The 23,329-nt window shown below is 52.2% G+C and overlaps 4 protein-coding genes across 5 annotated transcripts; 2 read left to right on the forward strand and 2 right to left on the reverse strand.

The window, feature by feature from the left end:
- Window positions 1-243: 243 nt before the first annotated feature.
- On the reverse strand, window positions 244-3,797 carry LOC148380314 (GMP reductase 1-like). The gene is made up of 9 exons (XM_088364884.1): window positions 3,471-3,797; window positions 2,410-2,529; window positions 2,120-2,203; window positions 1,779-1,952; window positions 1,578-1,659; window positions 1,283-1,389; window positions 1,114-1,156; window positions 843-1,002; window positions 244-708 (listed from the first exon to the last, which is right to left on the reverse strand). The coding sequence occupies exons 1-9, from the start codon at window positions 3,555-3,557 to the stop codon at window positions 528-530; spliced, it is 1,038 nt and encodes a 345-aa protein (XP_088221010.1). The 5' UTR covers window positions 3,558-3,797; the 3' UTR covers window positions 244-527.
- Window positions 3,798-4,758: 961 nt separating this feature from the next.
- Window positions 4,759-12,349, reverse strand: LOC148380315 (E3 ubiquitin-protein ligase MYLIP-A-like). The gene is made up of 7 exons (XM_088364854.1): window positions 10,971-12,349; window positions 9,971-10,161; window positions 6,986-7,171; window positions 6,670-6,867; window positions 6,434-6,598; window positions 5,929-6,349; window positions 4,759-5,865 (listed from the first exon to the last, which is right to left on the reverse strand). The coding sequence occupies exons 1-7, from the start codon at window positions 11,055-11,057 to the stop codon at window positions 5,686-5,688; spliced, it is 1,428 nt and encodes a 475-aa protein (XP_088220980.1). The 5' UTR covers window positions 11,058-12,349; the 3' UTR covers window positions 4,759-5,685.
- On the forward strand, window positions 12,307-18,476 carry LOC148380316 (protein MTSS 1-like). Of its 2 annotated transcripts, none has more exons than XM_088364850.1 (12): window positions 12,307-13,285; window positions 14,423-14,484; window positions 14,622-14,695; window positions 15,757-15,841; window positions 15,911-16,002; window positions 16,070-16,144; window positions 16,248-16,259; window positions 16,328-16,485; window positions 16,553-16,660; window positions 16,743-16,837; window positions 16,936-17,312; window positions 17,383-18,476. In XM_088364850.1, the coding sequence occupies exons 1-12, from the start codon at window positions 13,217-13,219 to the stop codon at window positions 17,934-17,936; spliced, it is 1,761 nt and encodes a 586-aa protein (XP_088220976.1). In that variant the 5' UTR covers window positions 12,307-13,216; the 3' UTR covers window positions 17,937-18,476. The 2 variants fall into 2 exon arrangements, with proteins under 2 accessions (XP_088220976.1, XP_088220975.1); XM_088364849.1 differs by having other exon boundaries at window positions 12,313-13,285; window positions 16,933-17,312.
- Window positions 18,477-19,370: 894 nt separating this feature from the next.
- Window positions 19,371-23,256, forward strand: rnf139 (ring finger protein 139). The gene is made up of 7 exons (XM_088364842.1): window positions 19,371-19,503; window positions 19,652-20,154; window positions 20,582-21,237; window positions 21,310-21,457; window positions 21,535-21,641; window positions 21,717-21,968; window positions 22,027-23,256. The coding sequence occupies exons 2-7, from the start codon at window positions 19,992-19,994 to the stop codon at window positions 22,795-22,797; spliced, it is 2,097 nt and encodes a 698-aa protein (XP_088220968.1). The 5' UTR covers window positions 19,371-19,503; window positions 19,652-19,991; the 3' UTR covers window positions 22,798-23,256.
- The last annotated feature ends 73 nt before the right edge of the window (window positions 23,257-23,329 follow it).

Below are 23,329 nucleotides of genomic sequence, written 5' to 3' on the forward strand. Positions count from 1 at the left end.
TTTGGTGTGTTTTTGGCCCAGCCGTCTGTCACGCATCGTCCTTGCGCAGCCTCCATCTTCAAAAACAAGATGGAAAGCTTTTCCTGAAAAATGACTAACTTTGTCACTGGTAGCATTTTGTTGATCATAAATGTCTAACTTTAACTTGTTTCATTCAAAAATAACTCAATTGTTTTCCTCAAAAAAACACATTTGTAGTCAGTCCCCTCAAATGTAAACAAGTCAATGGCAAGTCGGCAGACATCTGTGCGAGCACTTTTATTGCATTGAACCAACAGTGACAAGTGACATAATTTTACATTTTCTTGCCCGTCTCAACAGAGCAGCAAAAAAATTTGCCTTTGGTGTCTCTGCGCGCCAAATGCAGCGGTGACTCAACTTAGGAGACGCCGCAGCCGGCCGCAGCCGGCCGCAACCGACCGAGCCGCCGTGGCCGTCGTCTGCCTTCCTCGATTTGCATTTGCATCATTTGCGAGGGTGACAAGTCGGTCGACAGCAAGGGATCCCAAGATGTTCTCAAGGGGGCGCTAAGCGAACATTTGGCTGGATTGCTGTGTGACACGGATGAAGGTGGTCCGGCGGCTCAGCTCTTTCAGCTTGGCGGCGCCCACATACGTGCACGTGGAGCGGACGCCGCCCAGGACGTCGCGCACCGTCGCCTCCACGTCACCCCGATACGGAACCTCGACTGTGCGACCCTCCGACGCCCTGACCCCCCCAAAAATACACAGTAAGTTAACGATTATTTCTATATTTGTTCTAATTTTGATAAGGACTTCTCGTCGATATCATCGGAGTTCTGTGTGGCTGGTTTGATGGCCCGCAGGGCTCTCAAATGTTACCTGTACTCTGCCACGCCCCCCACGTATTTCTTCATGGCTGTGTCGGAGCTCATCCCGTAGAAGAGTTTGAACTTTTTGCCGTTCTTCTCGATCACCTCGCCCGAGCACTGGTCGTGTCCCGCCAGCATGCCGCCCATCATCACAAAGTCGGCGCCCGCACCTTGAGGTCAAAGGTCAGAACATCGAGTTCCCCTTGAATGCCAAAGGCTCATCCCCTCCGGTGTCAGCAGAGTGTCAAAACAAGAAGACGCTCGCTCGTTGACACACTCACCAAATGCTTTGGCCACATCTCCGGGGCAACTGCAGCCACCGTCCTAAGCGTGTAGCAGAGAAAGAAAAATAAATAAAAATCCAGCCGCCTCACAGGCTTGTGGTTTGGCACGAGGGTACCCTCTAACGGCCACTTTGTGAACTGACCAAGACTCGCTGGTGCAACTTACTGAGATGATGTGTCCTTTGAGACCGTGAGCCGAGTCCGCGCACTCGATGACGGCACTCAGCTGAGGGTAACCGACACCCGTCTTGATCCGAGTCGTGCACACGGACCCTCGAATATACACAAAAGCAACTTCATACTGTATTTGGAGCAGTGATTTGGTCAGTGTCCCGCCACCAGATGGCGCTCAAGCAGCCTGCTGCGCATATTATATTGCACAGAGCACAGATTGAATGGGAACAAACATTTTGGATTCTGCCTTGCAACAAGTGACATATGGGATGGTGCATTGTGCCCACCTGGTCCGATGCCCACTTTGATGATGTCGGCCCCGGAGAGGATGAGCTCCTCCACCATCTCCCCGGTCACCACATTACCGGCCTGAGTGAAAAATAACAAAAATACCCCCTCATCAGTCGCTCCAAAAAGATCTTCATAGTACCTTTTAAGGAACTATATCAGTCCACTTGATCAAAATCCCTTTGTGTGTGTTTGCATACCATGATGGTGTGCGACGGGAACTTGGCTCGCACCGCCTTGACAAAGTCGACAAAGTGCTCCGAGTAGCCATTGGCGACATCCAGGCAAATGTACTTGAGGGCGGGCACAGCCTGAGCGATGGCGCAAAGCTTGTCAAGGTCTCCGCTGCCGCTGCCCGAGCTAGCCGCCACATGCTAACGTCACCACAACCGCCGCCCCAAAATGACAACCATTAACTTCAATTAGCCTTTTCAAATAGCAGTACAAGTGCAAGGAAAGTATTATTTCTGCAAAAGAAAAATCCTTCATTCCGATAAGCAATATTTATTCAGATTTTTTTTCTGCCTAACTCATGCTTTACCTCCAAGCACTCAGGGTGATGAGAAGCAAAGTTCTTCCACTCATCCACTGAGTAGTGCTTGTGAATGGCCGTGAACAGCGTGTGCTGGAACAAGAGTAAAATGTTATTTGAAGAAATATAAAATCATTCACTATACAAGAGTTTGATGTCATTGTACAAGATTTGACTCGTTTTTTCTTTTATCTTCATTTATGCTGGCGGCGTTTATTTAAAACTGGGCGGGAAATGGTTAGTTTCATTGTTTTTCAAAACTGTGGATTCTGACCAAGCAATATAAAAAAGGTGTGTACTTTGCTGAGGACTTGGGCCATCTCGAAGGTCCCGGTGGTGTCCATGTTGGCGGCGATGATGGGGATTCCCGAGTACGTCTGTTTTGAGTTGCGGAATGTGAAAGTCCTCTGCAGGCCCACCTAGTACAAATACGAGCCAATCACAAATAAGCTCTCAGCCTTTGCACGCCAAGCCTGACTATGAATGTAATCGTGAGAAGTGTTGTCAGTTTGTTTGGCAACCACAGTCAGTGACTAAATGAGCAGCAACTTAAATGCTCCACCAATGGTACGCGCGCTCTCTCTAGCGGTATCATTTAACATCTATTTGTTTTGAAAGGGGCAAGTCAATCCCAAACTGTTCCTCGCGTGCGGCCCAATTTGTCGCCCTTCCGATTCATGTTTCCTGCCAGGCAGGCAAAATCTACGTCTCTTTTTTCCCCCCGTATCTCAGATGGCTTCCATTTTGCCACTTTCTGTCGACTGGCGGGCGAAGATTGACACTGAACTTGTATCCCAAAAACTGGGGTGTGTAGACTTTTGTGCACTCACACGTTGACATGTTGAGGCACTGCCACATGGGAAATGCACGCGCCTCTGGTTTTTCTATTTTTACTCGCCGTTTCCCAGAAGTCCGGCCGGACTGGTGTCGCTGCTGGCGCTCACCGCTCGCCCAAATGCGATCGTTGCGTACCTTTTCAAAATGTCTGAGATCATGAAGGGTGATCTGGCGAAGGACAAGTGCATACTTTAAGCGTTTTTGGGGGGCGGGTCTCCACCTCTTTGGGTGGGTCGACTACACTTGGCAAGCAGGGCCTTCGACTGCCTTTGGCCTCCAATGACTTGTTGCAGCAAATTCGAAAAGCTTAACTAAATGAGACGCAATTAAAGCAAAGGCCTGACAAATGGTTTTCACCTTTGCAGAAGGTCACGCTCCTCTCAGGCAGCCAAGAGCTCTCATGACACAAGAACAACACTGCCGGGCAAATACTATGTGGCCAAGATGATGGCACGTGCATAATTTGAGCAGATTTGGCTTTCGGAGCGTCTCTACTTCCTGGATGCAATTGCGACGGCGTTACCTCGGAGCGACTCTTCAGGCTGCTCCTTTTGGGCCGGAACAGGACATCCTTGAAGTCCAGCTTGAGGTCTGTGTCCACGCGAGGCATCCTGGTTGAGGAGGAGGAGGATGAGGATGAAATTCCCCTGAGGAAGGCTACGATGGCGGCAGCGGCGGTCCCGTGTCCGAAGCCCAAACCACCAAATCCGAGCCTCTGGGTTGCCAGTGTATTTATAGCAAAGTGGGGCCCAGCCCTGCCCCTGCCGCCGCGACTTTATTTGGGCCTTCACGCCCTCCTCCTCCTCCTGCTTCATCTCCTCTTCCTCCAGTGACAAACACACTGCGGTAGCGTGTGCTGCAGTGCTAAAGAGCACACCTGCTGTCCACTCGGGGCATTGCTGGCTAACCACAAGGGGGCGATGCATAGTTGGGAGGCGGCTGGCTGGCCAGATGCTTGGGGCGTTTGAATTGCTCACCATGACCGCATGCGTGAAAAAGGCACAGGCGGGCCAGCCACATATGATGGGTCGTGAAAATATTAATTTAAAATTGATTTTGAATCATGGTTGCGTCTGTGCTTTTGCCGCCATATTTGCATATTTTGTTTTGATCTGAGAAGAGGAAACGAAGGCTCGATTATGTCATAGGATGTCCACCGAGTGCACGTTGCGTCATCGGTGCTCGATGTTATCAGCGCTACTGTACACACGCACGTCACCGCTCGCTGGACTTTAGCAGACCGTTTTACTTTGCAGAAAATATATTCACATATTAAATCAATATTACGTAAGGCGGAAAACACACCCGCCCTCCTCGTAAATATTTGATTGAAAAATAAATCAATGAAAGCGCACATTAATGTTAGTGAGATAAAAAAAAAAAAAAAACTCAATCGTGGTGTTGACAATAAGGTTAGCTTTTAACCTTTTATGACCCTTTTGCAGCTTCAACACACAAAATCGTATCCAATGTCAAACTAACATTTAGTAAATGTCACAATATTAACCATGAGGAGTAGTTTGACTTCATGGTCCTGTTGAGCTTTTTATTTGGGCCCCATAGCACATTAAGAGAAGTTTGTTTACTTGACATGCAGTAACCTTTATCTTCAGAACCCGTCAGACCGCTTTGAAATATTCAGCCAACTTTCCTCGTGCCGTCATCGTTTTGTTTCCATGCTTTACAAAAAGAGAATGAACCAAATTGAGGAAGTACAGACACTTTAAAAAAGAGAGAATGGACCAAATTGAGGAAGTGGAGATGCCTGAAAGGCATCTGTTTACTTGCACACATGACTCGCGCAAGCCAAGTTTGTCTAAAAAAAGAAAAAACTTTATTAATCTTTTGTCAAAAGCATCATATGATATCTTACAGAGAGCGTCGAATGCTTCAGAAAACAGAAACAAATCGCTACTTGTGTAAAAAGTGCCTTGCGGCGACTAACTTTTTCTTCTTCTTAGCAGAAAGAAAGAAAAACAATGCATTGGAAAGCAGTGCTGCTACATTGAGGCCAAAACCAAAACAGTGTCGCTGCGTGCGGCTTCCTTGTAAAGTGACAATGTTTGTTTTAAATAGTCGACGTTTAAATAATGATTAAAAAAAACAACAACAATGAGCAGGCGAGTATTGCACGCGTCTTTGTACCCTTTCAAAAACGGACTCGATTTAATTTTTTTTTCTGAGAGAACCAGAGGCTTTTCAAGCAGGGGTGGGCCACCATTTTGATTTGATGCAATCATTGTGGAATTTCTGTCGACATTTTCAGGGGAGATGCAAATTTGCCCGACATTTGAGTTTGACCTATTTGCCATCTGTCAAAATGCGACTGCTACCAAGTTTTAAGCACCTAGAGAGCCGGACACGTGTGGCCCGGGGCCCTCGGGGTTCCCACCCTTGCATTCTTTTTAACAGCAGGTATGTGCTGTCCTTTGGCATGTGTAAATGGAAGAATCGGTTTAAAAACGGAGTGTCTGCAATCTGAGGATTGAACGCACCCCTGTTTAACGCTAGGTTGACTTAAACTCAAGATAAAAAGAAACGTTTAGTTTGTTTAAAATGGCGTGAAAGTTTTCAACATAAAAGCAATAAAATCGAGTAAGCGAGTGGGGGTGCGCGACGGACCAGCTCAGCTGATCAGTGAAATTCTTAAGGCAGAGAAAAAAAAAGCATTTGGCAGCACACAAACACGTGGGTGGAGTGCTTTGTCCATCAGGAGTCCAGAAAACGAAAGGTGGACCTCACGTGTGCGTGAAGACTTTGTGGTAGTCGTCCCCGCCGCAGTCGTGAGGGTCACGGCAGATGGATACGGGGATGCGGTCGGCCCGCTGCTCGGCCATGGCCAGGTTGAGCAGGCTGCTGCAGGTGGGCAGGTAGACGTGCTGCACGTGCTCCACCTCGGAGCGGCACACCGGACACAGCTGTTGGGAGGGGGAGGGTAAGTCAGACTTGTTCACAATCGCAGCGTCGGGCGAATGTATCACCTGCAGCTGGTCGGCGCACGTCCGGCAGCACACCAGGTGCCCGCAAGGGCAGAAAGCGGCGTTGATCTGCTCCTCGCAGCACAGCATGCACAACAGCGCCTCCTGCAGTTTGTGAAGCCGCTCCTGCAGCTGACGGCTCTGACGGCAGCTTCCGCAGTCGTCGTCGTCGTCCGAGATATCCTGGCGGCTGGGCGAGCGTGAGGGCGGCGACCGTCGGCCCCCGGTGCAGGACATAAAATCTCCCACGCCGGCATTGTAGAGGGCGCGGCGAGCATGGTCGTAGACTTCCTTGGAGGTGCGGCGGATGTCAAAGACGTACTTCTTGCCCAGGTTGATGTTCTCGTTGAGGAAGAGGGAGGCAAGGTGGCCTTTGAAGTCGCGGCTGTACTGCATCATCACGGCGTCGGTCACCGTGTCGCACCTTCACACACGCAAAAACAGTTGTGAAGCGTGACGTGGCGGCAAAATGGCAAGGCGTGCGTCAAAATGGCCGCACGGCGCTTACCGGTAGAAGGCGTGCGTCTCGGTGATGGCGCGGTACAGGCCGCTGGCTGCGCGGTTGCTGATCAGCTTGAACATGAGCACCACGCTTTCATTGTTGTCCTTGGTGACCGTCAGGTACACCGTCTTGCCCGACTGCGTGGCGATCTGAATGACGGGATAGCTTACTCTGCACACAAACGGCGCCGTATTTGTCAGCAGCGCAGAGCAACCGCAACGCAAAGAGGAATTGACACGCACCGGTCGATGAGGCTGAAGTCCTCCTTGGACACGGCGATCCCTTCGGGTCCCACGCCGATAGCCAGGCGCTGGCCACTGGCGTCGCGGGCCCAGTGCCACTCCACGCCATAGTGCTCCAGCGAGGAGACCAGCTGCAGGGCTTGGTACTCCACCGAGGCCTGGCTCAGGCCCTTCAGGGCCTTGTGTCTACACACCATGCTGTCGTGACAAAAGAGATAACATTCCCATTGATTTTCGTAGAGTAGTCGAGGAACCGTCAACAGATTGCGTAAGAACCTCAAGTGCAAGGCCACTACGAGTATTGATTCCCCTTTACCTGTTGACAATGGTGGGACTGGGTTCCTCGCCGCAGAGCTCTGAGTACCAGTAGTGAGCTGTGTTTTGGTTGTAGTCGCCGAACTCAGCCTGGGCCAGCATGGCGCTCAGTTCCTCGGCCTGCTCGGAGCCCATGCGCAAGTGGCCGTTGTGCAGGTCCTCTTTCACGTGCGTGAAAAAGATGTGTCTGGTTGACAAACGGGAAGTGGTCACCATGAGAAACTGCGACTCGGTATACCAGAAGAGCTTTAGTCATTTTCAGTCTGACTGGCGAGTCACCGGGCTAACTGGAACACAGTTCACAAACAGTACGAGAAGCTTACAAGAAGAAGCTGTTTTGGGTTGCCGTGACGAGAACACGGAGTTCTGGCCCGGCCAAAGAAAACAGTAGCCACTCTGAAGGGGAGGGATGGGGGCTGACCATTGTTTTGTCCACAAGATGTAAGGAATTCTTCAACAGCGGGAGACGAGAACACTCCGACTGATAATAATGACATCATCGCTTCGTCTCTGAACTGTAGTAACCTCAGCCGACAACTCATCCGGCTGGCATGGTAACCTTAAGAAGATGTAAATCAGGTTGGACTACTCGTGACTCACTTGCATCTGTCACCGGGTCGCATGGAACGAGAGTTTGTCCAAACTGTGAGACCAGAAGCCCGCCAGCGTCTTGCGATGGAGGGAACGCTCGTGATAAAGTCAGACGATGGTCAGGCCAGTGGCGTGGGTGTAACAAACGGCGCTTTCAAAGCTCCCGTACTTCGCCACTCTCGCACGCTCCATTGTGCTCGGAGTCATGTGACGCGGCCTACCTGACGCAAACAATAGACGAGAGAGCGACGGGGTGCCGAGCCAAGGTTATTGTCGGCCAAGGCGCCTGCTGGGGTTACTGCAGTTCAGGCGAAGCCAGGTTACTATAGGTCACCCATTGCAGAGCATCGAGGCTCCTTTTTGGAACAGATGCTTTCGTGACAACATTTTTGCTCGCCTTCTGTGGACGGAACTCTTTGCGCACCTGTTGGGCTCAAACCAGCGTCAGCCAATCGCAGCTGTCGCTTCTGTAATCCCGGCAAACAAACAAATGGTGATGGTGACACGGTCATGAAAATAAACGGAACACGAGAAGCAACGCAGTTGTGTTGAGTCTCAACGGGTGCTGCCGTTTTGGTTTTTTTTTTTTTGAAAAACATTCAGCAAGCAAGCTGAGGCGGAATGCGGGGCAAGAATGAAGCACCACAAAAACAAAAGTGCTTCTCACGCTGGCAGTGGATATAAATCAAAGCCATTTGTGCTGTAAATAAGTTTGCCGGTGATGGAGTGGGACTCCTGCAGGGCACAGCTTGCGGCCAAAAACTAAGCTACTGGACACCCCTTTGGGAAATAAACAACATCGATGCAAATTCTGTTCTGATTTTTTCTTTTTAGCGGGTTATGTCATTGCTCTGAAAGTGTATTTACGACAAATATTGTCAGTTCAGAAGGATGAGATTCTCAAACTTTGGTGATTTTTCCACGTCACCGGTAGCAAAGTCAAAAAGAAGGTTGTTGTCCGCCATTGCCCCCACCATGGGCTCCGCTGAGAACAAAGCACCCCCACACAAAGTGAAACCCAACACCGCTTACCGACAGCCAATCGCCCGCAAGAGTTTCCGTCCCAACAATGCGGCTTGCGCTGCCAGGCTGGGAGGGGCGAGGAGGGGTTTCTAGCGGTCATTGAACTGCAGTAACCTCGCTCATCAATCTGCTTGAAGAAAACCATGTTCCCAACGTTTGACTCTGTCTTTGGGAACAGATGACCCTCGTCGAGTGACCTTTCCTTTTGTCACAGCCAGTCGTGCACATGAACAATATGCAAAACGTCTTCGCCAAATCATGATACCTCCTTCAAATTTGGACGAGCGCTAGAATTCTGAGCAAAATGGCTGCTTCTGACCAAATTGGCCGACTTGTACGTTGTGTGATTAGACATTCAGATTTCGTGTCAATTTTTTGCTCTGAATCATTTTTTCATTTACAAATGACAAATGGATTATTATGCAAGCAACCCAATACTCTACGGTTAAAAAAAAAAAAAAAAAGGCTCATGACTCTGACTCAGTAGTTAAACTTTAGCTCCAGAATAAACAAGGAAAACTCTTACAAACACAGAAGGTTAACCGATTAAATACAAACAGATAAAAAAAATAATAAAAAAAAAAAAAGAAAAGTGTGTGCCAGTGCCCTGTCGTTGCACCCGACCCGATGCCAACTAAACCAAATACGAATGAAAGGGGGGGCGGGAGGCTCCAGCAAGTGGAAGTTTGTTGGGCCGCGTCACAGAAAAGCAGATCAATGCAAATAAGATGCTTAACTGCAACACTGACATAGAAGCAGCCTTCAACCGTAGCCTAGAGCCATTTTGGGGGGTACATCGTGCACGGCGCATATGCTGAACCCGACGTTCACGTCATCTCGACGTGGCGACCGTCTTACATAAGCTACTCTGAGCGCGGCTTGTTACGCAATGCCAGAAGAAAAAGAAGAGGAAGGAGGAGCGCGTATAGAACAAGCTCCCTTTTTTACGCCCCCTCTTTTTGGGCTCTGTCACAAACTGCTGAGCTCAGTCGCTACAGAAATATGTCACACACGCCGCGCAATAGGTGTGTGTGTTAAAGTTCCCAAAAGCAGCAGTTGAACATTACCTACGTGTGCACGCATGGATTATCTTGTGTGCGTGCCTTTTGCATAACACATGCCTGCGGAGCGGCAATGCTAGCTTGCGTGAAGTAGGTCAAGGGTGACGGCAGCTTAACGACGCGACTCAACACGTGTGAAAGGACTCAAAAGCCAAAAAAGTGGGAAGGGGGCGGGGGAGGAAGTGCTAAATGTATAGATGACACAATACGCAAATGCCGAACCACCAATTTGCGGAGCCGCTGTGGTTGAATTCTATTCAAGAAATAAACAAACTGAAGCTAATGGAACTAATTAGAAAGGGTGAACCTACCTGGTCTGTTCCTGCAGAATGAGATGAGGCTCGACAAAGAACTTGACGCGCAGCCTCAGTCGGCACGGCGTGGCGTTATCCACCTGCTGGCAGATGCGATTGCGCAGGTTCATCCACAGGTTCTCGCCTTTGCTGCCCGTCAACTGCAGTCCAAAGTAGTCCACCTCGATGATGCCCAACGTCCTGCAAACCTGCAAAATGGGATGACAACCCGATCAAATACGCACGCACAAAAGTCAAGCCCTTGAACTTCCACTTCAAATATGTACAGTGCTCAGATACCTACAATTCAAGTCAGTTACATATTCAGAACAAACAACAAACAACATAAGTACTGCGTTTAAAAAAAAAGTGTATTTTTTTTTACATAAATGTATACAGAGAGAGGCCTGCCGAATTTCTCGTTGCTTTCTTAAAACTTAAATCACACATACTCGCAGTGTAATGATCCACTTTTCCTTAAAACATTGCTATTTGATGATTTGGACTTTTTGTCACGGGAAGTGCATCCCTCGGGTATCCCGCTTTAGTTACGCCCCTGAGACCACGCCCCCTCGGCAGTGGCGGCAGCAGCAGCCAATGTGTTCGAGATTATATAACACGATCAAACTCCTAAACGGCGTGTAGACTCAAGTTGTAAACTGTTTGAATACAAGCCAGCGCGTCCTGCATGAAGCACAAAGTTCCGACCGAGTTGGTAGTCCGACGAGAAGCGGACGGCGAACGTCGAGCTCTCGGCGATGAGCATGAACTCGAGTAACCTTTGAGAGAAAGAAGCCATTCGTATGGATGCGCCGTCAATTGTGCTTGCCCCATCCGGAATTGAGAAGACCTCCGTCGCTTGCGTGTTGTTTCGCGTTAATCACGTCCAACATCGAATGAAGTTTGTAACACTATCAATTGAGTGACGTCAACAGACGCCAAATAAGGCAGGCGCACGTTGCGTGTGTTCCAGATTCAATTTGTTTGAAAAGAAACGACGGTGCCTTTTGTTACTCACCTTATTCAAGCAATCTTCTCCTTTGGCCTTGGCATCAACTTGCACTTCCATCACAACCGAGTCCGGACGGGTCACGTGGCAAAGCATTTTGCTCGCGACTCTTCTTTGGTTTGGGCGCCACTCAAACTTAAACAAACAAATCAAATAGTGCTCCAGCCTTCTCGAATCCCCGACATGGAGTCCCTTTCGTCACTTTCTTCTGCTTTCTTTCTCTCCTCCTTCCCTTTCACTGGTGCGTCCCTGTGGCCAAGCTGAGCTCCGTCTGCCGGCTCCTGATTATATGAACGGAGCGCCGATCGTAAGCCCCGCCCCCCGGAAGTGTTGTTACGCGATGCAAGATAGTGCTTGTGGCGCCCTCGTCTGGGGGCAGACACTTTTCGCTTGCTTAAGAGAAGCACGAGGACATTTACTGGCTAGTGCGCGTCTTTACAATGTTGCTTTAAATTATTTATAGGATCATATTCCAGAAATAGCACAAACAAACAAGGTGGCCTCTTCAAGCCCACGTGTGGCGTCTGTGTGCTGGGAAATGACAACAAAAACACATTTGGGATGTTAGCAGGGTCATTGTCTGCGAAATAGCAACAACCGGGTTCAATTAAGAATTCAGTTTGAGTTCAGTGAGGAGTCTTCCCATTAAGCAAGTGTTTCTCAAACTGCTACAATAAGCAAAGTGTAACAACAAACAAGCTGAGGAGACAATGGAAGCAAGAAGGCCCTGCCCGCTTCTACGAGGCTTCAATACTCCAAGTCTTTCTTTTGCGGGGCGAGGAGAGCAAACGCTACTTGAATTCCCAAGCCGAGGGGAAAACAGGTCGGGTCAGTTTATGATTTCCTACCAAGTGCATGTTTATCTGCGCTATTATTGTCGTAAATGTCAGGCGCCTGGCCAATGGGCCACGTTGACCAGTCAGCAAGCTATCCATTAAGCTAACAGCGGAAGTCAAGATTCTGTTAATCAGCGACGGCTTCCTAATGATGCAGAGCGGACCGTGGCGACCGCGGTGGCAACCACCAAAGGGGTTAGCGGTGATGTCCTTAAATGCGAGCAGGAAACGCAGATTATGTCCAAAAGTGGCAGAGGTTGTTTTTTTTTTTATGATCAACACTTGGTTTCTGAGCTACCTGGACGAATTCATGGAGCATCGCGGTGACATGTGTGACGATTCTAGGATGTTTCTTCGGGAGCTTCCGTTGCGCCTAAAGATGACTCTTAGTGCCAAAACCCAGATCCAACTTCAACCAGAGAAGCAACGTGGAATCAAACAGTGACAGGCGGCGTGTTGGATGTTGGCTGCGAGCCCGGTCCGCCTCGTTGCCGGGCAACGAATTTGGATCAGCGTAAGCGGAAAGGGCAGAGACGAGTCCAAAGTCATTGCCGGGGAAACATGAAGCGTATAAAAAAGCTGTGACTCAGCAAAGGCTGAGTTGTTGCCGCCTCGCATCTCCCAGAAGGTTTGCGCGCTGCTTTTGCGTGCACTCAATTACGTGAAGACCGTCTTCTACGCAACGGCCTTTTTTCATTTTCCTCCTTTGAAACCTGATGCATGGTCGCGTTTGTCGGTTTCTCGTCCTTGCTTTAACGACGTCATTTCGCTCGCGCTTCTCCAGATGCACTCGTCGCCGTCTCCCAAGTCAACGAGACGTGCGCGCAAACTGGTCGTACTTGTACGGGAAAAAAAGCTTGAGCGGTTCTGAGATCAGATTTATTTTGGACATTGTCCACCAGACGGGGCTGTTGTGTCATAAAGGGAAGTGCACTCGCGTAAAATCAAATTAGAGGGGCACTGTACTGTATCGTAATATGGTGGAGTGGGTTCCAAGTTTAGTATTGGCTGGAGTGGAATATTGTATCACGCACACGAAGTGTTTGAATCTGCCCCTCCTCTCCATCTGAGGGCGTGGTCTGTCTGACGCGCGTTCCCGTCTTCCCTGACAGCCTCGTCCCTGCGGCTCTCCAACCTTGTGTTAAAAAAGATGACGAAGCCGGCGACGGTCGTGCCCGCTCGCTCCCCTCGCGCGCGCATCCTCGACGTCCTCCTCCCCGCGGGGACACAGCCTCCATCGCCGCCGGGTAGTCGCCGCTAAACGCCTCTGCAGCTTTGTGAGCCGGGGAGAGAAAGGCGGAAAGATCCCCGCCCCTCCCCTCCCATTCCAGTGCGCGCGTGCATCCCCCATTCAGACTCGTTATTGTTATGCTGCACTGCACATGATCCTTTTGGATGTTTTCGACTGATTGAGTCAAGATGGAAAGCATGGAGAGGGAGTGCAGCGCGCTGGGCGGCCTCTTCCAGAACGTCATCGCGGATATGAAGGTAAAACCGCACGCACTCGTTGATCATCATTAGCACCGTAATCATCGCTGTAATCACGTGACGTGCTGCTGACGCCATCAGTGGCAAGTGTGAAGAATTTTCCACAGCCTCATGCTGTCTCAGCCCCAGGAGGTCCAAATGGCTCCCACAATGAATCGAGTCAAAAATGTCCAAATATCTTTCAATTGATTGTTTTTTGTTTGACTTGGGGGTCCTGAGATCGAATGGCGACCATCGTTTGTCTTTGTGGCGTGCATCAATTGACGACTAGGCCTTGACATAGTTTGGAAACTGGATTTATGTGAAAGAATAGCTGACCATTTCAATGTGTCCTTTATTTTCATTGAGATGAAAATACTTATGATCCGTGATACAGGATGAGCCTTGTCGCTTTTTCGAGGTTGGTCTCCTGCATCCGTCTCCTCGTCGCCATGGAAACAGATGGGACCAACTGGTTGGTTTCTGTCGCTTCATCACCGCAACTCCCCGTCCATTCTCCATTTTTCCTCCGTCGCTTTGAATACGAGCAACATCAACATCAAATAATGGACAACTCCCTAAGGTCCTTCGGACGGCAGCTGTTGCCACGGTGACACTTTATAACCTCGCCGGCTGACGGATGCAGCGGCGGCCCCGCCCTCCTCTCCCCAGATGTGGGTGTGCATATTTCACCACATTCAGGTGGAGGATAGCTGCAATCATAGCGGTGTGGGCATCAAAGCCAAAACACCAAACAGCCCCCTAAAAAGTGCCCCCCCTACATCTTTTCCTCTTGCTGCTCTGCATTGTTGCCATGGCAACAGCCAGCCACGCAGCTCGGCACAGGAGGGCGAGCGATGCGAGCTGTCGGTTGACACGCGGAGTCGACGCTTGATAAGTGATGCTACTTGGGCATAGACAAAAGTATTAAGACACAGCTGACATGACAAGTCCTCCTTGCCAGCAGGTGGCGCTAAAACGTGCTTTGACGTATTGGCAAATCCATCATCTCTATGGTATCAGAAATTTCATGTAGTTTTGCAATTTGGACTAAAAGGTGATTGTTGGTCAAATCAAGGCTGGCGCTGAAAATATTTTTCTCTGCCACACCCGTGTCATGCTCCGCCTCCTCATCGTCCTCTTGTGTTTGCTGGGCAGGCTGGTTATCCCGTGTGGGAAGACTTTGTCGGCAAAGCTGGAAAACTGCAGTCGCAGCTCAGGTAATGTTTCGCCGTCGAACATGGCCGTAGAGGCGTCTTGGGAGACCGGACCGGACCCGCAATAAAAACAAAGTGCAAAGTAGGAAGAGTGAAATGTGACCAGACTGCCCCATCTGCATATTTGTCCTGTGCTGCAGGACGACGGTGTTGGCGCTGGCGGCCTTCCTGGATGCCTTTCAGAAGGTGGCCGACATGGCGACCGGCAGCCGAGGTACGAGGCGGCCCGCATCAGCGGTGTCCCAAATTTCAAAGCTTCGTTCCTTTCATGTGCATTGTCAGGATTTGGTCGACTTGAGGAGTTTCCTTTAGACAAAAGTAGCGCCTTGATGCCACACTGCAACATCATGGTGCTTGCAAAGAACTGCCTGAGTTTCATTTTGACAAAAGTAGGGCTTTGCCATGTGTTTGCCTGCCATTCGAGTGAGGCAAAAAAAAAAAAGAATTCAAAGTTTCTCTGGCAAGCTGAGTGTTCCTCCCGCAAGCACCAAGTGGGTCAAACGTCATGGCACTATTTCTGCATCCCAACCGTCGGCTTCGGTTACGCTTGAAATACCCTTAAGAACCATCAATCCCTCCGTCTGTCAATCATCGCCCCGCTTGTCAATGTTGATGTGGAAGTTGACATCAACGAGCCCAGCGGTGAATTGTTAGCTTCTTATTTGGAGTGGTCGCAGCTGGGGGCCTCAGGATCGTTGGCCGCCGCTATGGCAACCACAGCAGCTGCCGCACATACACACACACACGCACACACGACGGCAGTCTGCGAATCAAAAGATCTCTTGACTAGAGTTAGCGATCAGGCCAACGACATTTGTCGGTGATGATGTGGACCAAGACCACGTGGGATAAGGGAGGGGGGGTGGAGTGGGTGGGAGGTGTCAGTGGTGCAATGCAGCAGCATCACGGCCGCACCCTGACACCTCGACGCCGGCGCACGCTCGAAAAATCAAACCTTTGACGTGTCGCGTCTTTACAGAAGAAGTTTGCACGGAATCCACATTGATGTTGTCATTTGGACGTAAACTACCAAAATGGCCTCATCATTTTTTAAGGCACCAATAAACAATAAAGAGATACGTCAGAAAATCAACCTTCGGCCATCCGCCGCTTTCTGTTGGCTTAAAAAGCAGGATGGCAGAGGATTCGACAATGAAGGAACACCAACACCGGGTCGGTCCCCTTTCATTCACAAAAAGTCCAATGTCATGTGTCTCCCTCTAGTGGTCCACAGTAGAATTACTTTCCAATTAAATGTTGGGCCTTTGACCGCAGGGGCGACGAGGGACATCGGCTCAGCTCTCACCAGGATGTGCATGAGGCACCGCAGCATCGAGGCAAAGCTCAGGCAGTTCTCCACGTACGTGTGCGCTGATCTCCGTAGCAACCCGCCCCTCCTCCAATCACATCCCAACATATGTGCGTGTAGGTTGTTTGTGGATTGCCTGATCAACCCACTCCAGGAGCAGATGGAAGACTGGAAGAGAGTCACCAACACGCTAGACAAGGACCACGCCAAAGGTACACAAACACACACGGACGAGGTGTTTTCTGAGTGCAATTGCTTCATCTCGCGTGCGTGCGACAGAGTACAAGAAAGCCCGCCAGGAGATCAAGAAGCGCTCTTCGGACACACTAAAGCTGCAGAAGAAAGCCAAGAAAGGTCAGCGGAAACACGCCATGGTGATTCACAATTGTCTTTTGCAAACTGACGTCTTGACTTGTTTGTCCAACCCGCCCGGATGCGGTCGCCGCCCGTTCTTCAGCTGACGTCTTTGGTAAGCGATCGGCCGCGTCGCCTCTTCCTGTCGTCGGCCATCTTGAGCGTTGGTTCCTTACGCTCCAGGGCGCGGAGACATCCAGCCGCAGTTGGACAACGCCAAGCAGGAAGTGAGCGACAAGTACTTCCTGCTGGAGGAGGCCGAGAAGCAGGCGGTGCGGAGAGCCATGGTGGAGGAGAGGAGCCGCTTTTGCTGCCTGGTGGCCATGTTCAGACCCGTTGTGGTCAGTAGCGAGCGCACGCCCCACTCAAAGTCATCGCATGACCATTCTTGATGTGTGTGCCCGTCAGGAGGAGGAGATGTCCATGCTGGGCGAGCTTAGCCACCTTCAGACACTGACGGAGGACCTGAAGATGTTGACCATGGACCCTCACAAGTTGCCACCCTCCAGTGAACAAGCACGTCCCTGCTTCTTCCTTCATCTGGCTTCCTTCTCGTCCTCCTCCTCCTTTATCTCCATCCTCTTCTCTTTTTTCACAGGTGATTGCGGACCTGAAGGCGTCTGAGTGCACCTGGTCCTATCAGACTCCGCCCTCATCTCCAAGCACCACGTCCAGGAAGTCCAGCATGTGCAGGTAGCTGAGCTGACGACAGAAACAAAGGCAGATTCCCCTGGTCCCGGGCGCCCTCTAGCGGCGAGAGTTGTTAACAGCATCTTTTCCCTCGACAGCAGTCTGAACAGCGTGAACAGCAGCGACTCTCGGTCCAGCGGCTCGCGCTGCCACTCGCCCGGCTCGCATTTCCGCTACCGTGCCTCATCCTCATCTTCGTCCTCGTCGGCCCTCCCGCAGCAGACGCCGGCCCGCCTCTCGTCGGTGTCCTCCCACGACTCGGGCTTCATCTCGCAGGACGCCTGCCAGTCCAAGTCGCCGTCCCCTATGCCCGCCGTCAAGGAGGACAGAGAGGCCCAGGTAGAGCTGGCTAAGGCGCTGGCCCGCAGTCTCCACTTGGACTTCCACGGCTCCAGCAGGGACTCGGTGCAGGGCTCCAGCGGCTACAGTAGTCAAACCGTCACGCCGTGTTGCTCTGAGGATGCTGGCCCCACGCAAGGTGGGCGACCCACTGGGGTTAGGGATTCTTTTCGCTTTTCGCTCTTGAATATCACTTCTGTTCTCTTCAGAGCGCGATTATTTCTCCACGGATCACGAAGGGGAGGAACCGTCTGCCGAGTCGCCCGGCGTCCCGCGCCCCAGCGACATCTCTCAGTCGTGCCGCCGATCGCTGCGGTCCAAGCGCGGTACGTCAGCCCGCGTGGCCCCCAGCCCCTCCACGGTGGTCCCGCCGGGGGTGGCCACCATTCGCCGGACGCCGTCCTCCAAGGCCAGCCTGCGGCGCCCGTCGAGCAGCCTCGCTTCGGGCCCCATCCCCATCAAGCCGCCCGTGGTCCCCGTCAAGACGCCCACCGTACCGGACCACCCTGGGGGGAGGACGTCGGAGGACGGGCACAGCCTTCGGACCCCCCCAGGCGTACCTGTCTCACCAGGGAGCAGCGGAAGCCTTTGGCCTCAGTCAGATGTAAGCCGGGGGTCCGAGCCGGAGCGACGTCCTTTGCCCGAGCTGCTGGAGGAGACGGAACACGGCGACGGCGTGGATGACTTCCTGGTGGCCATCCGGCGTGGCGTCACGCTGAAGAGGACCAGCACCGACGACCGATCGGCACCCAGGATCCACTGACCGAGGAGGTTTTGTTCAGAATGTGCCAAACATGACTCACAGGTCAAAAAAGTGGTGGGATGTTTTTTTTCTTTTGCACGCTCTCTCCGCTTCAAGTGCCAAAACCTGTTCCAGTATGACTTTGATTTGATGTTTTGCACGTTCTTGCTCTGGATTGTTTGCCGATGTCTGCCGAGAGCTCGTTCTGCTCCCGCTACGGTTCGTGACTCGATGCCCGACGACTGCTGGCTTTTGACAGCTTCTCTCAACGAAGTTAGATGGAGCTTTAGATTTTTTTTATTTTTGACACTGACATGCTGTGGATACATTGGGTCAATAAGGACACGAAACTCTTGGCCTGAATCTAACAAAGACCAAAATGACACGTTTTGGCTCGGACTTTTACAACAATTCGACATGACGTCACCTTGACGGGCTGCGTGAGCGTCGCGCAGCTGATGCACCGAGCAGATGAAGCTGAACGTGACCAGCCTCGAAGTGTGCGCACGCCGTCATGGCGGCCTTGGAGAATGAAAATAAAACAAGTTTTGTCTGGTTCCATGTGTGTGTGTGATTGCCACGTGTCCTCCTCACACGAGTCCTATGCTCACTTGATGTCCGTGCAGATTGTCAGTCATCCAAGTTTGACGAATCCGCAAAAGTTTCACCTTGTATCAAAAACGTTTTTGCCTGATTTGGCGCCATGTTGTGGCAGCTTGTTGTCAATGAAGCGTGTACAAGTGTGTTGAGGAGCTTCATTTAGACAAAGGTAGTGCTTTGCCACTATCTGGTGCTATCCACAGCACAAGGGGTTGTCAGTTGTTGGCATAAAGGCGTCCACCTCCTCATCTGGTGACCCACCGGCAGTCATATGGGTCCAGAACTCCAATGTCGCCCTCTTTTCTGTTGTTAAGATGGACCGCCGGTTCCCGGAACCCGAGGATGCCCTCCTAAAAGACTATAAAGTAGAATCCGCAGGCCAGCACCAGCGCAGCAGCCAAGACCATGGTGGGATCGTTGATGTAGTTGCAGGTGAGGCAGAGTCGCGTCCAAGCAGGCGACGGCTCCACCAGTTGGTCCACCTTCTCAGAGATGGCGCGCATCCGTGCACAGATGTCGCACAAGCTTTGGCGCAGCTCGTCCACATCCATCTGGGTCTGCCGCTTAATCTCCAGGATCATCTGGTAGAGCGTTATGTTGACCTGCTGGCCGTTCCTGGTCACCTCAAACATCTCGCGGCGGAAGGCCTCAATGTGTGCCGGGCAGGCTTCCATCCTCCGGGAGCCGGCGCTGTGGATGCTCGTGGTGGGAGGAGGCCTCAGGGGGGCGCCGACCCAGCTCTCGAAATCCTCCGTTCGACAGCGTGACAAAGAGGGGCTCGCCTCTCATGAATCATGTGACCAAAGACCAATCAGGTGAATAGCAGCTGTGTGATGTCATATTAAGGCCGGGACATTGAGGCCATGGCCTCTCAGTTTGGAGTTGGATCAACTTAGCCTCATTTGGCTTGTGGCGAGCCTAAAGTTCCCTAAAGACTGAAAACAAAACTGAGGAAAATTTTGATATTTGGGTTACAGAGAGTGAATAGGTGAGTTCTTCAGTGATATGTTCCAAAAAGAAAAAAATTGAGAATCACAAATTTGGAGTACTTCCCCTTAAAAAAATATGCTTGGACAATTACGTGTCAAATCTATATATGAGCCGTTTATGTTGTTTTTTGTTGTTTTGTTTTCCAGCTATTCCAGTGGGACAAATATTCCGTTTTTGCAGTTTTGCATGCAGTTCACGTTTCCTGCAGGTGAATATTGTAGTTCTTCACTTAGTCGTTAGGTGGCAGCAGTATCATCTCACGGTAGCGTGCAGTCGCTTATTTTGCACCAACGAAGAAGATGCAGCAGGAAAAGTTCAAGCGGCCCAAGATGGCGGCCGCGGCTGCTAGCGGGCAAACCAAGTCGAGCCTGAGCTAAGCCGAAGAACCCAGCCTGCCAGCGAGCGACTTCCATGCCTTTGCACGCTCCGCGGACGTGCCGGTCTTCCCGGAGCCGCTGGGAACGTTGTCTGTGAGCCCCGAGCCCCATGGCATCCACTCAAGGCCGGCTAGGCCAGCAGGCCTTGGCGGTGCTCGATGTGGCTCTGCGGGTACCCTGCATCTTCATGATCGATGCCATCTTCAACTCGTATTACGAGCCCGGGCCGGGATGGGCCTCTACCGTTGGGAGCGTCTTGTTCCGAGTCGTGGGTAAGTGGCAAATGACACGCTTCACAGCCGGGCCAACATTCGACAGACGCGCAGCGACGTCACCTGTCAGTCACGCGCGAGCCGTCAACTTGACAGCAGCGTCACATTTGCCTCTAAGTCAATCGTGGCTCTTATGGGAAATGCTTCCTCAAACTACTGGTGACAACACAAATCTTCATCAAGTTTGTTGGCGTTCACCGTGTTCTGATGGTGCGCTGACGATCCACGGTTCGCCACGGGAGTCTCGTTTCATGACAAGCAACGTGTTATCAACGTCAACTCCATTTTTCGCCGAGCTACATACAACTGTTCAAATTTGCGTCTCGAGACTGTTTCAAGCCGTTAGCACCCTCTATTGGTGGTCAACAAGTCGGTCAGCTATTTGTTGTTATTTGACAGAATAATTTATAGTAGCGCCGTTTCCCAGGCGTGCTGGTCTCCGGTGTCGTGCTGCTGCTGTCCCAGAAGGCCTTGTTCAAATTCTACACCCTCTTCTTGGCGGTGGTTCTGGGCGCGGCCGCCGTCCTGGTCAACTACCACGCCACCTCGCACGTGGACTTTTACGGCGCCTACTCCAAAGCGGCGCTGGGCCTGCGTCCACAGGCCCGCAGCGGGCCGGCGCTGTGGCTGGGCCTGGCCGCTGTGCAGCTGGCGTTCGGCGTGGGTTACGTCTTCCTCTTGGGCCTGCGCTCATCACTGGCCGCCCTGGTGGTACTGGATGTGATGGTGCCCGTGTGGGGGCTGATGATGGACCTGCCCCCGGACGTGCGGCGGCTGGTGGCCGTCTTCTCGGGTGCCGCCCTGGCCCTCAACACAGCCGCCTGCCTGGCCTTGCGCCTCAAATGGTTCTACTACTCGTGTCGCTACGTCTTCCTACTGGTGCGACACATGTACCGCATGTATGGCCTGCAGCTCCTCCTCAAGGACACCTGGAAGAGGATCCGCTTCCCAGATGTGTTGCGGGTCTTCTGGCTGACCCGCGTCACGGCCCAGGCACTCATCCTGGTCTACGTGGTTCAGGCGGTGCGGAGGGAAAGCGGCGACGCCACCGGCGGCTACGCCGACCGCAGCTCCGACCCGCGGGTAAATGCTCGACTCGGCTCATTTTAGAACTTACTCGGAAGTTGAGCTTTTGACGTCTCTCCCGTGCGTCAGGGTTACCTCCTGAGCTGGGACGTGTTGTGGGACGTGAGCAGCAACCTGATCATCTCCGGCTGCGACTCTACCCTCACCGTCCTGGGCATGAGCGCCGTTATCTCGTCGGCGGCGCATTACCTGGGCCTCAGCATCCTCACCTTCATCGGTGCGCATCTCCTCCCCTCTTCCTGCCGGTGCAAAACGCTCCCCAGTGCGCTTAGGACGCCTTTATGCCTCGTTCAGGTTCAACAGAGGAGGAGGATAAACGTTTGGGCTTCGTGGCGCCGGTGCTGTTCTTCATCCTGGCCCTGCAGACCGGACTCAGCAGTCTGGACCCCGAGGAGCGCCTGGTAGGATGCGCAAACGCGCCGCGGTTTTGGCGAGAACTGACGAAGCCTGGCTGTGTTTGTGCCGTGTCCGTAAAGGTGCGTCTGAGCCGCAACATGTGCCTCCTGCTGACGGCCATCCTGCACTTCATCCAAGGGATGACGGACCCAGTGCTGATGTCGCTCAGCGCCTCACACGTCTCCTCCTTCCGCCGCCACTTTCCCGTGCTGCTGGTGTCGGCGGCGCTCTTTGTGCTGCCCGTTGTGCTCAGCCGCGCCCTGTGGCGCCACTACGCCATCAACACCTGGCTCTTTGCCGTCACGGCCTTCTGTGTGGAGCTCTGCCTCAAGGTGCGCTTTTCGAGGCCAACAAAATGTCAAAGCCAAACGTGACTTTCACATTTCCCAGGTGCTGGTGTCGCTGACCGTCTACGGACTGTTCATGGCGGACGGCTTGTCAGACGCGCTGTGGGAGAAGCTGGACGACTACGTGTACTACGTGCGCTCGGGCGGCAACGTCATCGAGTTCCTCTTTGGCGTGGTGATGTTCGGCAACGGCGCCTACACCATGATGTTCGAGTCGGGCAGCAAGATCCGTGCCTGCATGATGTGCCTGCACGCCTACTTCAACATCTACCTGCAGGCGCGCAACGGCTGGAAGACCTTCATCAACCGCCGCACGGCCGTCAAGAAGATTAACTCGCTGCCCGAGCTGCGCGGTGAGCGCCTGCGCCGCATCGAGGATGTCTGTGCCATCTGCTACCAGGACTTTGCCACCTCAGCACGCATCACGCCATGCCACCACTACTTCCACGCTCTGTGCCTGCGCAAGTGGCTCTACATCCAGGACACCTGCCCCATGTGCCACCAGAGGGTCAACGTGGACGACGCCCAGCACAGGGACGCCTTTTCTAATAATAATGGGGGCTACGCGGCAGCGCCGCCAGAGGCCCCAGACGCGCCACCCCCGGGGCAGAACCCACCAGCCGAGGCGCGGCCCGTCAACGGGCCGGTAGCAGCCGCTGCGGCGGCAGGCACAGCAACGGCGGGACTGGACCTCGAGCTGTTAGAGGACAACGACAGCATAGAGTACGACGATGATGACTGGGGTGTGCAAAACGGCGGCACGCCTGTGGAGGAAGAGTATTTGAACGACGACACCGACACCACGGACGACTGAGGGGCATCTCGGAGTTGGGCTTCGGCTTCTTCATTCAACATGTCAGGGATGAGCTTCAGTTCGGGGGAAAAATCCGCGACGTACTCGGCGATGCGCAGCGCGCTCCCTCTCGTCCGTTCAGTGCCGAGCTGAGGCGTGTGATGAGCCGCCACTGGTCTCTTGTGCGACCGTGCCTACATATATGTACGTTCTTGTACATGGGATTGAAGACGCGTGCACACACGAGTGCTGAGTCGGCATCTTTTAATTCGGATCCCAATTAAAAGCACTTTTTGCAGACGCTGAAACCAACACAAATCGTCGCACACTCAAACTACTTCGTGAGGTTTGGACGGGACCTTGCCTTTGAGCACAAGTTGTCAACGCTGCTGTACAAGAATAACTTTGGGAAGGCACATGTCCATCTTTCCCTTTTGCCTGGAGAAAAAAAAAATGTCAATAAAATCGCGTTTGATATTGTCCCTTTTCATCCCATCCTCCTTTGTCAGCGTGATGAGCCGCAAGTGGTTTGTATGAATAACATCTTGATGCT

This window comes from Syngnathus floridae, chromosome 21, assembly GCF_059516105.1.
Source record: "Syngnathus floridae isolate MCC-2025c chromosome 21, RoL_Sflo_1.0, whole genome shotgun sequence".
Classification (NCBI taxonomy): domain Eukaryota; kingdom Metazoa; phylum Chordata; class Actinopteri; order Syngnathiformes; family Syngnathidae; genus Syngnathus; species Syngnathus floridae.

Bases quoted from the DNA above. Each gene is read 5' to 3' on its own strand.
- LOC148380314 (XM_088364884.1), bottom strand. From the start codon at position 3,557: ATGCCTCGCGTGGACACAGACCTCAAGCTGGACTTCAAGGATGTCCTG. The intron at 2,530-3,470 runs GTAACGCCGTCG...TATTTGTACTAG, and splicing joins GCCTGAAGAGTCGCTCCGAG to GTGGGCCTGCAGAGGACTTT. The intron at 1,003-1,113 runs GTGAGTGTGTCA...TTTGACCTCAAG, and splicing joins AGATGTGGCCAAAGCATTTG to GTGCGGGCGCCGACTTTGTG.
- LOC148380315 (XM_088364854.1), bottom strand. From the start codon at position 11,057: ATGCTTTGCCACGTGACCCGTCCGGACTCGGTTGTGATGGAAGTGCAA. The intron at 6,868-6,985 runs GTAAAGGGGAAT...TTGTCACGACAG, and splicing joins AGTCCCACCATTGTCAACAG to CATGGTGTGTAGACACAAGG. The intron at 6,350-6,433 runs GTAAGCGCCGTG...GCGTGTGTGAAG, and splicing joins GAGACGCACGCCTTCTACCG to GTGCGACACGGTGACCGACG.
- LOC148380316 (XM_088364849.1), top strand. From the start codon at position 13,217: ATGGAAAGCATGGAGAGGGAGTGCAGCGCGCTGGGCGGCCTCTTCCAG. The intron at 13,286-14,422 runs GTAAAACCGCAC...TTTGCTGGGCAG, and splicing joins ACGTCATCGCGGATATGAAG to GCTGGTTATCCCGTGTGGGA. The intron at 15,842-15,910 runs GTACGTGTGCGC...ATGTGCGTGTAG, and splicing joins AAGCTCAGGCAGTTCTCCAC to GTTGTTTGTGGATTGCCTGA.
- rnf139 (XM_088364842.1), top strand. From the start codon at position 19,992: ATGGCATCCACTCAAGGCCGGCTAGGCCAGCAGGCCTTGGCGGTGCTC. The intron at 20,155-20,581 runs GTAAGTGGCAAA...GCCGTTTCCCAG, and splicing joins CGTCTTGTTCCGAGTCGTGG to GCGTGCTGGTCTCCGGTGTC. The intron at 21,238-21,309 runs GTAAATGCTCGA...CCCGTGCGTCAG, and splicing joins ACCGCAGCTCCGACCCGCGG to GGTTACCTCCTGAGCTGGGA.